Consider the following 13,965-nt stretch of genomic DNA (forward strand, 5'->3'; position numbering starts at 1 on the left):
GCGACGGTCCCCCTGCCTCCTGCCCCTCTGGCCACAAAAGGAACTTCAGCTATTGGTCAAAGCTGCCAGATCTGCGCCTCTGCCTGCCCTTGGACAAGGGAGGAGACAGAGGATGCACTCCAGGAACGGGTGGGGGAGGGGAGGGCAGGAACGACTGCAGGACCCAGAGCTAGAATCAATGATCAGGAATCAGGGCAGGCCTGCGTCTGGGATCAGGTACGAGGGGTGTGGGATATGGTACCAGCCTCCACCTGCTGTGTTTCTGAGCTCGGCTCACAGGCAGGTGGCTTTTGCAGGCTCTCCACCCTCCCAAACTGCCCAAGTCCTGCCTGCTTCGAGGAGAATGGGGACGTTTGGTTGCCGTTTGGCTTCTTTGAGTTTCTTTCACTCTACCTCCTTGGGCAAAGGTGGTCTGGTTTGTACTTGCAGTCTAGGTGGAGCCCCTTGGAGTGTGTGTGTGTGTGTGTGTGTGTGTGTGTGTGAGAGAGAGAGAGACAGAGACAGAGACAGAGAGACAGAGAGACCTATTTCCTTCTGTCCCTCTGTCTGTCTGACTCTGACTATTAATACAAGCCGCACGTCTGGCTGCACCCCCAGAGCATATGCTCCTGCAGCAGAACGCTGCCCCTCCCAGCTGAGCCTGTTGTCTGTTCCGTTTCTGATCGGCGCCAGGCTCAGAGACCCCATGTAGGTAGAATATAACTTTCCATAAATAATTCCCAGCCCGACCTACAATTTAGATTTGGGTTGTTTTCCCCTCGTGGTAATGGGAGTGTAGCCTGGGCTCATCCCTCCTGGATCTCCGGGTCCCAGAAGCCGACCCTAGGTGTATCTCGGTGTTGGGGCATTGGTTTGAATCCCTGGTTCCCCCACGCTGCCTTACACACGACGAGGACTCAGTACACGTTAAGGAATTGAGTCTCCTCTGCGCACGAACCTTCAGCCTCAGTGCCCTGGCTTGGGCCGTGCCCTCTACCTAGAATGTCCCTGCTCCCTTCACCTGGCGAACCGTGCTCCCTTCTCCACCTGGCGAACCGCTACACAGCACACACCTCCATGAAACCCTCCCTAAGCTTTGTCCCTCATCCCCGCCCACCACAGAGTAAATCACGGCCGTCCTTGGTCCTCGTAACACTTTGTACAGGACAATGCGACCTGATGATTTGCCCACGTGCCCACCCAACCAGGCTCTGAGCAGCTCGAGTGTCAGGGAGAGGAACTCAGCCCATGGCTCAGATTCAAACACAAACCTGGCTCCAGAGCCCGTGTCCCACCCACCTGTGCCACACTGCATCTGGGGGCTTGACGATGTATTCATTTCCTACCTGCTCTCGTGTTCTGGGCCCTGGGACACTCCAGACGATGCGTGGATTCCCTGTAGGGTCTCACTAAGGTCTCCTTGGGGCCTGGAAGCGGCAACACCCACTGACACCTATCAAAGACTTGATGATGATAATGAATTTCGGAGCGCTCATCGGGAGTTAAAGGGAAAAGTTAGGGGGAGGACCTCAGCTTACTTTGGGGGTGGGGTTACCCCAAGATGGGCTGGACTTAATTCAAAGTTTTGCAATTGATCATCCCTCCTTATGGCAATGGAAGAATATTTCTTGATTCTCAGCTAGCGTCCAGAACTACTAGGCGAGGTAAGAGTTTTGAGAGAAGCACAAGACATTGTCCCTGCTTGGGAAGGGTTTATGTGTTCACCGGGGAGGCATAAAATTCACATTTGGGAAAAAGCTTGACTGAGCTCCTGTGAGCTGGTCCTAACATGTACTTTGTGTCTATCCCAGTACTAAGCACAGCTCCGCCAGGTGAAACAGGTGGTCCATGAGTGAATGTCCAATGGAAAACACAGAATCAGAAACCAAAGGAGTGGCACGGACGAAGGGGCTGGACATCTGAGGAGAGAGGGATCATCGGGGATTGGATTATCTCTGGAAGGTTCACGGTAGAGGTGGCAAAGAACATGCACCCCAGAGAAAGAGCAGGAGTTGTTGGGGGTGGTAAGCAAGGGCGGTAAGCTGGGCGGGCAAGGATCAGGACAGTCTGCGGCCACTTGGGAGTAATTAAGGGAGTTTGGGAGGATGGGGGATGGGAATCAAGCCGACTTCCGTGTCAGAGTGAGAAGCCTGAACTTGATCCTGGGCAAGGAGAAGCTATTGAGGGATTTTTGAGCAGGGGTAGGATGTGATGAGAACAGTGTTTTTGGAAGACAGTGTGAAGGGCAGGCTGCTAAAGGGACACCAGGCTGAGGTTAATACAATGGCCGAGGTGAAGGGATGAGGTCTCGGTTTGGAAAGGAAGGGATGAACATGACCTTTCAAAGGAAGGACATAATTGCCACAAGGGCCACCATAACACAATCAAAGGTGCCTCCCAGGTTTAAGCTCTAGTGACCAAGAGAAAGATGTTAACGTTGACAGAAATGACCACGTGTGGTTGACAAAACAAGACCACATCCTTTCCGTAACAGTTCATTGTCTTTATTAACAATGTTTCTGGATTCTGAAAGAACAGACTGATATTTCATAAAGCAATATTAACGTTGTCATTCTCTACAAGAAAAACTTTTGCATAAATAACTTAAGTGAGAAAATAAATATGTAACTTAACTTTTTTTTTAAACTGCTACTTTCATTCTTGTGGACAAATTCCACATGAAAAGATTGCAGAAACGACCAGCTGGGCAGGCTTTCACATGGCATGTGCTTCTGTTTAAAAAAAAAATTTTTTTTTTTAGCAATTAGAAACTGCACAGAAAGTAAGTGGTGTCTGGAAATGATTTTCCAAAAGATTTTTGGATGGCAGCATTAAGCTTTGCAGCTTCTCAGCATATATACAGCACTTGTAATTTCTTCCCCAATAATATTATTTTAATGTAAGCTATGCCATCACACATAACAGCAGTGAGAAGCTCTTTTCCAGACAGAAATGTGTCCGTGAGTGGTAGGCAGGCGGAAGTGCCTTGGAAGGGACCCATTGGCCTTTGAATGGGTGGTGGTTGCTCTCTTGGGCCCGGAAGCCCAGGGTGCTGGGACCTTGAGCTTCTCTGCAGAGGGTGATATGGCCATGGTGGCGGGGGGGTTGTTGCTCTTTGGGAATAGGGGGTGATTTCTGTGCCTCCCACCACCCTTGGGACCTTCTTCTCTACCCCAGTTGATGGTGCTGTTTCTGCATCCTTTGAGATGGAGGGGTGGAGGTAGCCAAACATCTGGGAGGCCAGGCTGGGACACATCACAGCTTCTTCCACGAGTTTGTCAGCCATAAATAGACTCTTTTCTCTTTCCCTGCTTGTTTTTCATCTTTGGCTGTCAGATCAGAGGATTACAACTCCGAATTCTGGAAGCGACCACGTCAGTGACTCAATCCAAACGCTCTCTCCTCTGCCCATTCAAAAGGCACCCGAGTCCTTGGAATTATATGACAGTAGATTCCTCCAGATGTTAATTCCTCCAGATGTTAATCCCACCCCCACTTCCATTTTACAAAGCGGAAATCAAGGTCCAGAAAGAGAAGAGTGTAATAATCCGAGGTCACCCGGCACGTTAGTGGCAGAGCCAGGACTAGAAACCCTATCTACGGACCCCAGTCACGTGTTCTGGGCACAACTTGCCAGGCAGAGAGGTGGGGGGAAGGGGAATCTTATCGAACTTTCTTAACCAGTCCCTGGACTTTTCTCCACTGCTCCCTTAAAACTCCAGGGCAGTGAAATGCTTCCTTTTCTGCCTCCTCTGAAGTGGGACCAGCAAAGGTAGGCGGCCCGGAGGGCGGGGTTGCGTGGCTCAGTGTCTGTGACTCTCAGCTTCCTCCCATGCCCCTGGGGACCCCCTCTGCAGGCGGGGGTGGGGGGGGCGCTTTGCTGACACCCGGATCCCCAGGGCCTGCAGCCGGGAAGGTTTCAGCCCCCGGCCCTGGGTTGCAGGTATTTAAAGTGAAACACAAACGATCAAACCGCGCGCACAAGGGGAGGAAACCTGGGGCGCCTGGGTCGGGAGCGCCCGCTGGGGGCGCGGCACGGCGGGCGGGCTCTAATAGGCGTTCTCCAGCTCCGCCCGGTTGGCTTTGGCGTCCCGGGCGCGGGGCCGCGGCTTCCGGCCCTTCTGTGGCCGGGCGGCCTCGGGCCCGAAGTCCTTGAGCTCAGACTGGTTGTGGAAGCGGGTGAGGCGCTTGCATTTGCACGAGGCCACCAGGCGCACCTTGCGCGCGCGCGGTGCCGCGCCGCCGGGACACAGCAGCTGCACCCGCTGCGCGCGGTAGCGGTCGGGGATGCAGCGGAAGTCGGGCCCGCTCGGGCGCCACCACTTGCCGCGGCCGATGGCGTTGGGGAGCAGGCGCGCCGGGCCACACTGGCCCGAGCACACTAGCTCGGTGACCGGCTTGGCGCTGCGGCACTGCCCGTCCGTCACGTAGCGGGTGAAGTGCAGCTCGCGGCAGCTGTACTCGGAAGCGTCTGCGGAGAGAAGCGCGCGTGAGGGCGACCATCCTTCCCGCCTCCCTCCAAACCACTCCGCCTCTTCCAAACCTGCCTCTCCCTTAACGCTTTTGCCTCTGGGAGGGGCCCAGGTACTCTGGAGTTGGGGGAAAGATCTCCGATCCACCCTCTCCCCCTAAAACTTTGGAGCCAAGTGATTGCTTCAGTTCAAATATCAGCTCCATGACTGTGTGACCTTGGACTAGTTACTTAACCTCTCTGTGCTTCCTATCTGTAAAATGGGTTGTCTTGAAGATTCAGTGAGCTAATCCATTACATCTATAATGCAGAGGACACTGCCTGGAACATACTAAGAGCTGGAAGTGTTGACTGTTATTATGTTATTATTATTCCTCTCCAAGGGGGCCCTCTTTGCCAGACTTAAGTCACATCTGTGCCACAGGGCCTCAGTAGGGTAGGTATTAGCCACATTCTCTGAATGGCTCTGGCTTCTCCCAAATACCTTTTCCAGCCGGTTGTGAGGGGAGACTGGGAGTCGGGGGATGGAAAAAGGAGTAGAGGTTAATTGAAATAATAAATCAGGGCAGCTACTGAGAAGAAGGATGGAAGGGGAGGTGGAGAGGAGACCGAAGTCGTCAGACTTGAAAGGAGCCAATGGCAGCATGTCCAACCCCCTCATTATCACTGTGGACACTGAGGTCCAGAGAGGGAAAAGCTCTTTCCAGGAGCTTTTCCAGCTGCTCCTCTGGGGTCCCAGAGCTTCTCAGCTCCCACAAGGGTGGAAGCTGTGTGCCCGAGCACCGAGGGATGCTGGGTGGGGGACAAAGGCCTGCTTTTTACTATTTTTACTATGGTTACTTCCCTACCAGAGGGAGACCAAACTCTGACTGAAAACCTACAGCTTTGGCCGCCACAAATATTTATTAAGCACGTGCTGTGTACCAGGCACCGTGCCGGGCGAGTCTCTTCTGTGACATTTGATGGACAGCCAGTGGTGGCACAGGCTTGCTCCCTGGGCAGAGAAAGTTTGGGCTCTAAGGCCTGGCTTTGTCCCCGCAGACGCCTTGATCATGTCTCCTAGTGTGGGCTTAGATGGGTGGGAGCTTTTTTAAACAGCTTGTCCTCGTGTGAGCACTTGCCCATCCCCAAGGGTCTCATAGGGACAGTTCCAATGTGAGACAAAGGGATGAAAAATAGTCCTAAGTCCAAAACCAGAGAGGAGGCAAAGAAGGCCAACCCCACCCCCCCGCCACCCCCGTGAGAACAAGCACAGCAGCGGAGAGGTCAGCGTTCCCTCGCCCATGGCTGTGGCCTCCTGGCTTCTGGGTTGGTTTGGCATCCTCACCTCCGCTCCCAGGCCCCAGGGGTGGTGTGTGGGCGCGGCCTGTTTGCCCAGGGAAGGAGGCTTTGGGGCTTTCCAAGAATAGTACCCCTAGGTTAGGCGCTTCCTCTGCAAAGGGCGACTTTGTTTTGAGCACGTGGCTTCCTCCCGGCCTGTAGCTCTCATGGGAGCCCAGGGAGGACGTCTTGTGCTTGGGTCCCCTACAGTCCATTGCTTGAGCTTAGTTGACCTTCCCTGGGCAGGAGCAGGGGAGAGGCCACTTCGGGGGGGTGCCCTTTGCAGACCCCCATTCCCAGCTGGTTGTGAGGCAGGGCAGGATGGCATGCAGGGGCCTGGGCAGTGGACTCCTCGCCCACCTGGACCATAGCCAGAGGGCCTCACTCTGAAGCGTCATTCCAGCCCCCGCCCCAGCCATTCCTGCCAGCTGCAGAGCCAGCTGTGCACACTGCCCCCCAGGCTTCTATGTGCAGAGCTGACCAGGAACCCAGGTGTGCCCTCCACTGGGACCACTGCCTTTCCGCTAGGGTCAGTGTCCCTCCCAGGAAGGAGGCAAGTCGGGGTCTGGGGTGGGGATTCAGGACAGATGGTGTCACCTGTGTCCACACCCTGCACAGAGGATGCTGCCTCCCCTCCAGGGCCCGGACCCAGCTACCACCCAGGTCAGAAGCTAAAACTGCCTGCAGCTCCTGTTCCCTCGAGTGCCAGTTCACTGGGTAGACCATGGGCGGTGGGAGCTGAAGGGGTGCCTCTTCGGCGTCCCTTTCCCACTGCTTTGCAGGGATCTGCTCTGGCTTTCGGCCTCCGATGCCCCCCACACAGCCCCCCACCGGGGCTGTCTTGAAATTGGATCCAACTGGCTTCAAATCTCAGCTCTCTACTCACTAAGAAGCTACTTGTTCTCTGAAGCCTCCGTTTCTTCACCTTCCACTTGGGAGCTCCCCAGGGTGTGGTTCACGCACAGCCCATGCAGTGTCTGCACCCAGCAGGCGCTCGTAGACGTGAGGCCCCCTTGCCTTACTTCCTCCCCAGTGGTGTCAGCAGCGGGACCCTGCTCCTCTCTTCTCAGGAGGGGATTCTTTGAAATCTCCTTTCTGAGCCCCTGAGGCTGTCCCTCTCCACCTCAGCCTCCTTCCTGCTCTGGGCTCTCGCTGCCAGCCCCCTACCAGCCCCACACCCTTGCACTTGAATTCCAGGGCTACGCTGGCATGCCATCCTTACCCTGCCTACAGGCAAGATGGTGCCTTCACTGGTGCTGGCAGCGGCTGACAGTCTACCCCAGTCTTCAAAACCTCCCCAAAGAGAACCCTCCCAGGACCCTTATGCTAAAAAGGCTCTCCTCCATCCCATACCTTTGGTCTCAAAGGGGTGGTGGGGAGGCCTCCCTCCGTTTTCTGCCCGGTTCATGGTCTTGTTGTTCAGCTCTGGCGGAGGCTCGGGGTACTCGCCCAGCTCGGGGATGATCTCCGTGGCATCATTCTTGAAGGCCTGCCACCCCTGGCCCTCCACCACACGGAAGGCTGCGTGTACCAGCAGGCAGACGAGACACAGGGCGAGAGAGAGCTGCATGGTACCAGCTGGAGGGGGGCACCCGGCCTTCCAGCAGCACAGGCTCAGGTCCCCAGCTCAGACACGTTTGCCTTTTTAAAGCCCCCTCTGCCTCATGCCAGCCAATGAGGACAGGCTGGGGCAGGGCTGGTCCCATGCTTCCCTCAGCCCAGGGGGAGGGAAGGGGGTGTGCTCCGAGCAAGCCCTCCCCAAAGACTCCTCCTTGAGCTCAGAAATCTCCCAAATTGCTGCTGGTGCTCCCAGGTGACCCACAGTGAGGGGGCGTGTGAGGCAAGCCTGCTCTCAGAGCCTCCCACGTGCAGGCGGCTGCGGTTTTCAGATATCAAAATGAGCTCCTAGTCCCTACCTCCCTGGGTCCCTCGGGCTTCCTCCAAGCAAACTTTGGACCAACTTAACAAAGAAAACAGCAGCTCTGAGTCCTCCACAGGTCTTAGCCCAGCCGATCCCATTTCTCAGGCCAAGTTCATTTGTCACCCCACCAAAATAAAACGGCCCTAGGGGTGTCTCTTTGGCCCTCACAGACCCAGGCAGAGGCAGAAGGCTACTTTTTTTTTTTTTTTTTTTTGTGGTACGCGGGCCTCTCACTGTTGTGGCCTCTCCCGTTGCAGAGCACAGGCTCCGGACGCGCAGGCTCAGCGGCCGTGGCTCACGGGCCCAGCCGCTCCGCGGCATGTGGGATCTTCCCAGACCGAGACACGAACCCACGTCCCCTGCATCAGCAGGCGGACTCGCAACCGCTGCGCCACCAGGGAAGCCCAGAAGGCTACTTTTTAAGAAATCTCATTGGTCCCAACCCCATGCAGCTCAGCATCAATTATCCTGACCAAGAAAGCCCCTCTTGTCATCCCTTTGGAAGGCAAGAGGGAAAACTGGAGGATCACAGCTGGGGCTTCCAATTGGCTGAGGGGGCAGGGATTCCGGTTTCAAGGCCAGGATGAGAAGTCAACAGGCTCTGGTGATGGAGACAAGGAGGAAACCTCAGCTCATGCTCCTCGGGGATCCTGTGCTTGGTGACAGGCACTTGTTGGCAGGCTGATGGGCCATAGTTATTTCCTGGGCCAGGCTGTGGGTAGGAGTGGAGAGCTCAAAACCCCTTTTCTTAGCAAAAGTGAAAGCCAGCATTTTTAGTGCTGATATATTTTTTTTTCCTTGTCTCCCAGCCCATTACATTTTTCAAAACCAGCTTTGAGTCCTATATGGAAAACCTTATTGGTGCATAGCACAGGTGCATTCTGTGAAGCCATCCCAGGTCCAGCTAGCCACAGAGAACCCAAAAGGAATTGCTACCTTGGCCCCAGAGAAGAAGGAGGGGCCCGGGGGGGAGGAATGTTCACACCTGAGATGCAGGACAAGGAAAGACGGCCAGCGGAAGCTTTCACTGCAGACAGATTGTTTGAGGAGGCGCACCCACTCCTGGCCCTGAAGGAGGCTGGGAAGCGGGCTGTGGCCCAGGTCCCTTGGTATTTTCAGTGGGCAATGAATCAGTGCACCCCACCTGCAGAGCCTCTGCAAAGCCTCTGCCACCTGCCTCGACTTGTAAGTCGCCGTGTCCATCTGCGGCCTTTTGTCCCTCCTTTCCATCATCCATCAGTCGACACATGAATGCAGCTGCTCTGACAGTTTTACAAGCCAGACAGAAGCCCCTGCAGGAAGGGCCCTCTCTGATACCTGCTTCCTAAGTCAGTTTCCTTCAGGGCAGACGAAAACAGCTGTGGCCATTGTTGCGGGTGATCTATCTCTCCCAACAGAGCTGGTGATGTTGTGAGAAGGGGGCCCTCGGAACCCTCTCCCTTTGTCTGTGACCCTCCAGCCTCCTTTTCCCTTGCCCTGGAATGTGGACCGTTAACCCTGTTGTGGCCGGACAACTGCCTTCTTACCCTGGATTTCGGAGAGGGCAGTTCTGATGCCTGGATTCCTTGAGCTGGCGGGACTGATGCTGGAGCCCCACCTGCTGTTGGGGTCTGCAGCTCATCCACAGGAAACGGAGACCGTGGGGACCATCCTTGGAATACTTCTGCCACCTGCTGGAGATGGAAGGAGAAGCCAACGATCGGAGGATGGCAAAGCTCAGGGTTTCGTTTCATTTTATTGTTGTCATTTTATTTGAAACTGAAGTAATGTTTAAAGAGAGAGCGAGAGGTAGAGAGAAGAAGAAGGAGAAGGAGGAGGAGAAAGAAAAGAAGGATCCAGTGGACTTGAACTTCTGAATGATCTCCATCCTTTTGAATTAACTCTCTGCCAAGGTATAGCCGTGCTTTTCACAAAGTGGCTCAGAGAGAACCTGCTGTGATGCCATCTGCTTTTTCACTTAACACTAATTCACTTTTATATTTATTCAGTCCACAAACTTGTCATTGTTCAGAGCTAGACATCACTCCCCAGGGTTAAACCCTCAGGACTTTAGCTGACTTCTGTTGTGGGTAGTTTAGGTCATTTCCGATGCTCCTCTATCCTCGGTTAGGGATGCTGTGAACATCCTTGGACAAAGTCATTTTTTTGAATTAAACTTTTTATTTTGGGGTCCTTGTAAATTCACATGCACTTGTAAGAATTAATACAGAGAAAATTCCCTGTTCCCTTCGCCCAGTTTCTCTCAATGGTAACATCGTGCAAAAACCAGGATAAGTAACATTGATACCATCCACCAGTCTTCTCCAGATTTCCCCAGTGTTATTTGTACACGTGTGTGTGTGTTTCTATGCAACTTTATCACGTGTTGGTTCAAGTAACCACCATCACAGTCAAGACAAAGAACAACTCTGACTACAAAGATCCTCTCATTGCCCTTTTACAAGCATACCCTTCCCCTTCACTCCTGACCTATGGTACCACTAATCTGTTCTCTATTTCTACAGTTCCGTCACTTCAAATAAATATGTTATATAAATGGAATCAGTCATGATGTAACCTTGTAGGACTGGCTTTTTTCACTCAGCATCGTTCCCTGGAGATTCATCTGAGTGGTTGCCTGTATCCGCAATTTTTTCCCTTTTATTGCTGAGTAGTATTCCACAAAGTCTTTTATTTTAACTGTAGGGTTATTTCAGAAGTGAATTCTGGGTCTGAGAGGATAAACAGTCCCCAGGCCCATGAGCAACATACAAGGCATGTGCCTTAGTTTGCTAGGGCTGCTGAAACAAAGTACCACAGATTGGGAAGCTTAAACAACAGAAATTTATTGTCTCATAGTTTCTGGAGGCTGAAGTCTGAGATCAAAGTGTTGGCAGGGTTGGTTCCTTCTGAGGGCTGCGAGGAAGAGTCCGTTCTGTGCCGCTCCCCTAGCTTCTAGGGGCTTGCTGGCAAGCTTTGGCATTCCTTGGTTTGCAGAAGCTTCGCAAATCGATCTCTACCTTCGATCTCTACCTTCGATCTCTACCTTCATCTTCACGTGCTGTCCTCCCTGTGTGCACATCTGTGTCCTAATTCCGCCTTCTTATGAGGACATCAGTCATATTGGATTAGCGCCCACACTCATGACCTCATCTCAACTAATTACATCTGCAGCGACCCTACTTCCAAATAAGCTCACATTCTTAAGTCCTTGGATTCAACATATGAATTTTGGAGGAACACAGTTCAATCCATAACAGCATGTTTCTCCACAAGGCTGCCAACCCTGGGTTTGGGCTGTTAAATTTTTTTTTTATTGAATTTATTTACATATTTGGCCATACCACGTGGCATGCAGGATCTTAGTTCCCCGACCAGGGATCAAACCCAGGCCCTCTGCAGTGGAAATGTGGAGTCTTAACCACTGGACCGCCAGGGAAGTCCCTTAAACTGAATTTATTTATTTAAAAAATATTTATTTATTTGGTTGCACCGGGTCTTAGTTGCGGCAGGCAGGCTCCTTAGTTGTGGCTCCAGGGCTCCTTAGTCGCAGCTCGCCAGCTCCTTAGTTATGGCATGCGAACTCTTAGTTGCAGCCTGCATGTGGGATCCAGTTCCCCGACCAGGGATCGAACCCGGGTCCCCTGCACTGGGAGCGTGGAGTCCTATCCACTGTGGCACCAGGGAAGTCCCCCTATTGAATTTTTTTTTAAATAAATTTATTTATTTACTTATGGCTGCATTGGGTGTTGGTTGCTGCACGTGGTCTTTCTCTAGTTGTGGTGAGCAGGGGCTACTCTTCATTGTGGTGTGCGGGCTCCTCATTGCAGTGTCTTCTCTTATTGTGGAGCATGGGCTCTAGGCATGTGGGCTTCAGTAGTTGTGGCACGTGGGCTCAGTAGTTGTGGCTCACAGGCTCTAGAGCGCAGGCCCAGTAGTTGTGGTGCACAGGCTTAGTTGCTCAGGGGCATGTGGGATCTTCCTGGACCAGGGCCCGAACCTGTGTCCCCTGCATTGGCAGGCGGATTCTTAACCACTGTGCCACCATGGAAGTCCCCCCGCCATATTGAATTTAATACTTTAGTAGTTGCACCTAAATTTCTAGCAAGGCTGTTTTTCTATGTGATGATTTACTGGGTTTTGTTTCTACCAAGCTGCCTGTTTATAAGTCCACCTGTCAAACATAATGAAGCAAGGCCTCCTATCAGGCACGATGAACTCATACATGCTCTCCACCAAGGAGCGCTGGTACCAGGGAAGGAATAAATTCTTCACCCAAATAACTCTAATGCCAGGTAGAAAGTGATTGGTGCCACTAGGAAATCTTCAGATACATTCTTTAAACAGGATAAAGTGTTATGGGCCTTTAGAGAAGAGAAGAGTCTCTTCCCCCTGGGGTGGTTCTGGGAAGATGTGGCATTTGGACCAGACTCTGAAGAACAGGCCAAATTTGGAAAGTAAGTTATGCTCGTCTGACTCCTCGGGATTGTGGAATGTTTGATCTGAAAGGGACCTCAAAGGTAAGTTAGTTTCACTCTCTACTTGGTTCCCAAGCTCCCGGTCTCTAATTCATGGAAACTGAGGACTCTTATTAGCTGCATTTTTAAACAGATTTTGCTGCCGCAGATGAGTGGTAAAAATGGAGGATCTGGATTTGGAGGGCAATCTCTGTTTATAGGCAGTTGCCTACCCTGAGGGAAGTCCAAATCACCCTGTCTTTATTCCCAGTTGAGAACTTGTTCTCTGTAGAGGGCAGGGTCTCAGCACAGGTGGAAATCTACTTGTTGGTTCAGCAGCTTCTGAGGAACAGCCCCAAAGAGCTTGTGTCACTCAACCTCCTGCTTACAATGGGCTAATGGCTCCCCCAGCCCCAACATGATAAAACCTCTGCTTCCTTCTGCCTGGCAGACCAGGCCCTTTAAGTTGGGGGGCCCTGACCCATCCCCAGAATCTCGCCAACTGCTGTCCAAACTACCACCCTCTGCCTGCAGGAGGGCCCCTGTCTGCAAATCCTTGTTTAAAATGGTAAAGAAGACTTTATTCAAGGGGGCACCATCATGGCAGGGATAGGGACCACTGCAATGGGGTCGTGTAGTTGCGGGGAGAGAGATTGGGCTCAGCAGATGGAAAATTACTGAGGAAACATCAGGGGTGAGGAGGATTCTGGTGAAATGGACCTAACAGGATTCTTGCTAAAGGCAGGCCAGGGTGGTCAGACATCACCTGGGGGATGGTGGCGGGTGAGGAACCCGATTAGGTATTGAGGGTGATCAGATATGGAGGGAGGGGGATTCTGCCTAAACTGACTTGGCAGGATTCTTGCTAAAATTAGACAACACAGAGATGAACATGGAAGTCCAAAAGTCGAGGCCCAGTTGAAGAAGAGCTCAGAGGGGCTTAAGTTGACAAAGAAGACTCTCTGTCATCCTCTATGTTCAGAGGCAGATGCATACTACATTACCTAAATGTGGTATGCATCTGCTTTTTTTTTTTTTTTTTTGCAGTACGCGGGCTTCTCACTGTTGCGGCCTCTCCCGTTGCAGAGCACAGGCTCCGGACGCGCAGGCCCAGCGGCCATGGCTCACGGGCCCAGCCGCTCCGCGGCGTGTGGGATCTTCCCGGACCGGGGCACGAACCCGTGTCCCCTGCATCGGCAGGCGGACTCCCAACCACTGCACCACCAGGGAAGCCCTATGCATCTGCTTTGAACGAACTGGAGATGACCCACTCATATTGTTGCCTCCAAATTAACTCATTTTGGTGTAGACTTCAGAAATGGTATTTCCGTGCATTTGAACTTATTATACATGGTCATCAATACAGAAGGCCATAGCTCAGAGACTGTCATTTTAAAAATTAGGCTTGGGCGTATCCACGCCCATGAAATTACACAAGGGAGCACAGGACATCCCTCCTTAGTTAGCTCTGAGTATCAGGATGTGCTTGACACTGTACCACCCCAGCAGATGACAGAAATTAACTGCATGCAAAGCAGATCAAATACTGTGATTATCATTCATGAGTCTCATTGTATATTTGATGCTCATTAAAGCAGACTGCACCTTTAAAATAAAAGTATACAGAAATCACAGTATGTCCATACACAATGGATGCTAGGCAGCTGGCAAAATGAATGGGACTATAAGAAACAAGAGGGTACAACCTAGCGAAGTGCCAAACATTCTCCACTTACGGGGAAAAGGCTATATCTCTACATACACACGAGTATCCATATGTGTGCACTTACACATGAACAGCACTTTTCTAGAGGGACATACTTAGTAGTGGCTTCCTC

At 52.4% G+C, this 13,965-nt stretch overlaps 1 protein-coding gene across 1 annotated transcript; it reads right to left on the reverse strand.

The window, feature by feature from the left end:
- Positions 1-3,781: 3,781 nt before the first annotated feature.
- Positions 3,782-7,340, reverse strand: SOST (sclerostin). Its single transcript, XM_060136123.1, has 2 exons — positions 7,124-7,340; positions 3,782-4,450 (listed from the first exon to the last, which is right to left on the reverse strand). The coding sequence occupies exons 1-2, from the start codon at positions 7,338-7,340 to the stop codon at positions 4,029-4,031; spliced, it is 639 nt and encodes a 212-aa protein (XP_059992106.1). The 3' UTR covers positions 3,782-4,028.
- Between the last annotated feature and the right edge of the window lie 6,625 nt (positions 7,341-13,965).

Source organism: Lagenorhynchus albirostris, chromosome 20, assembly GCF_949774975.1.
Source record: "Lagenorhynchus albirostris chromosome 20, mLagAlb1.1, whole genome shotgun sequence".
In the NCBI taxonomy this organism is placed as follows: Eukaryota; Metazoa; Chordata; class Mammalia; order Artiodactyla; family Delphinidae; genus Lagenorhynchus; species Lagenorhynchus albirostris.

Excerpts from the sequence above, each read along its gene's own strand:
- SOST (XM_060136123.1), bottom strand. The coding sequence starts at position 7,340 with ATGCAGCTCTCTCTCGCCCTGTGTCTCGTCTGCCTGCTGGTACACGCA. Across the intron at positions 4,451-7,123 it reads CCACCCCTTTGAGACCAAAG|ACGCTTCCGAGTACAGCTGC; the intron begins GTATGGGATGGA and ends TTCTCTCCGCAG.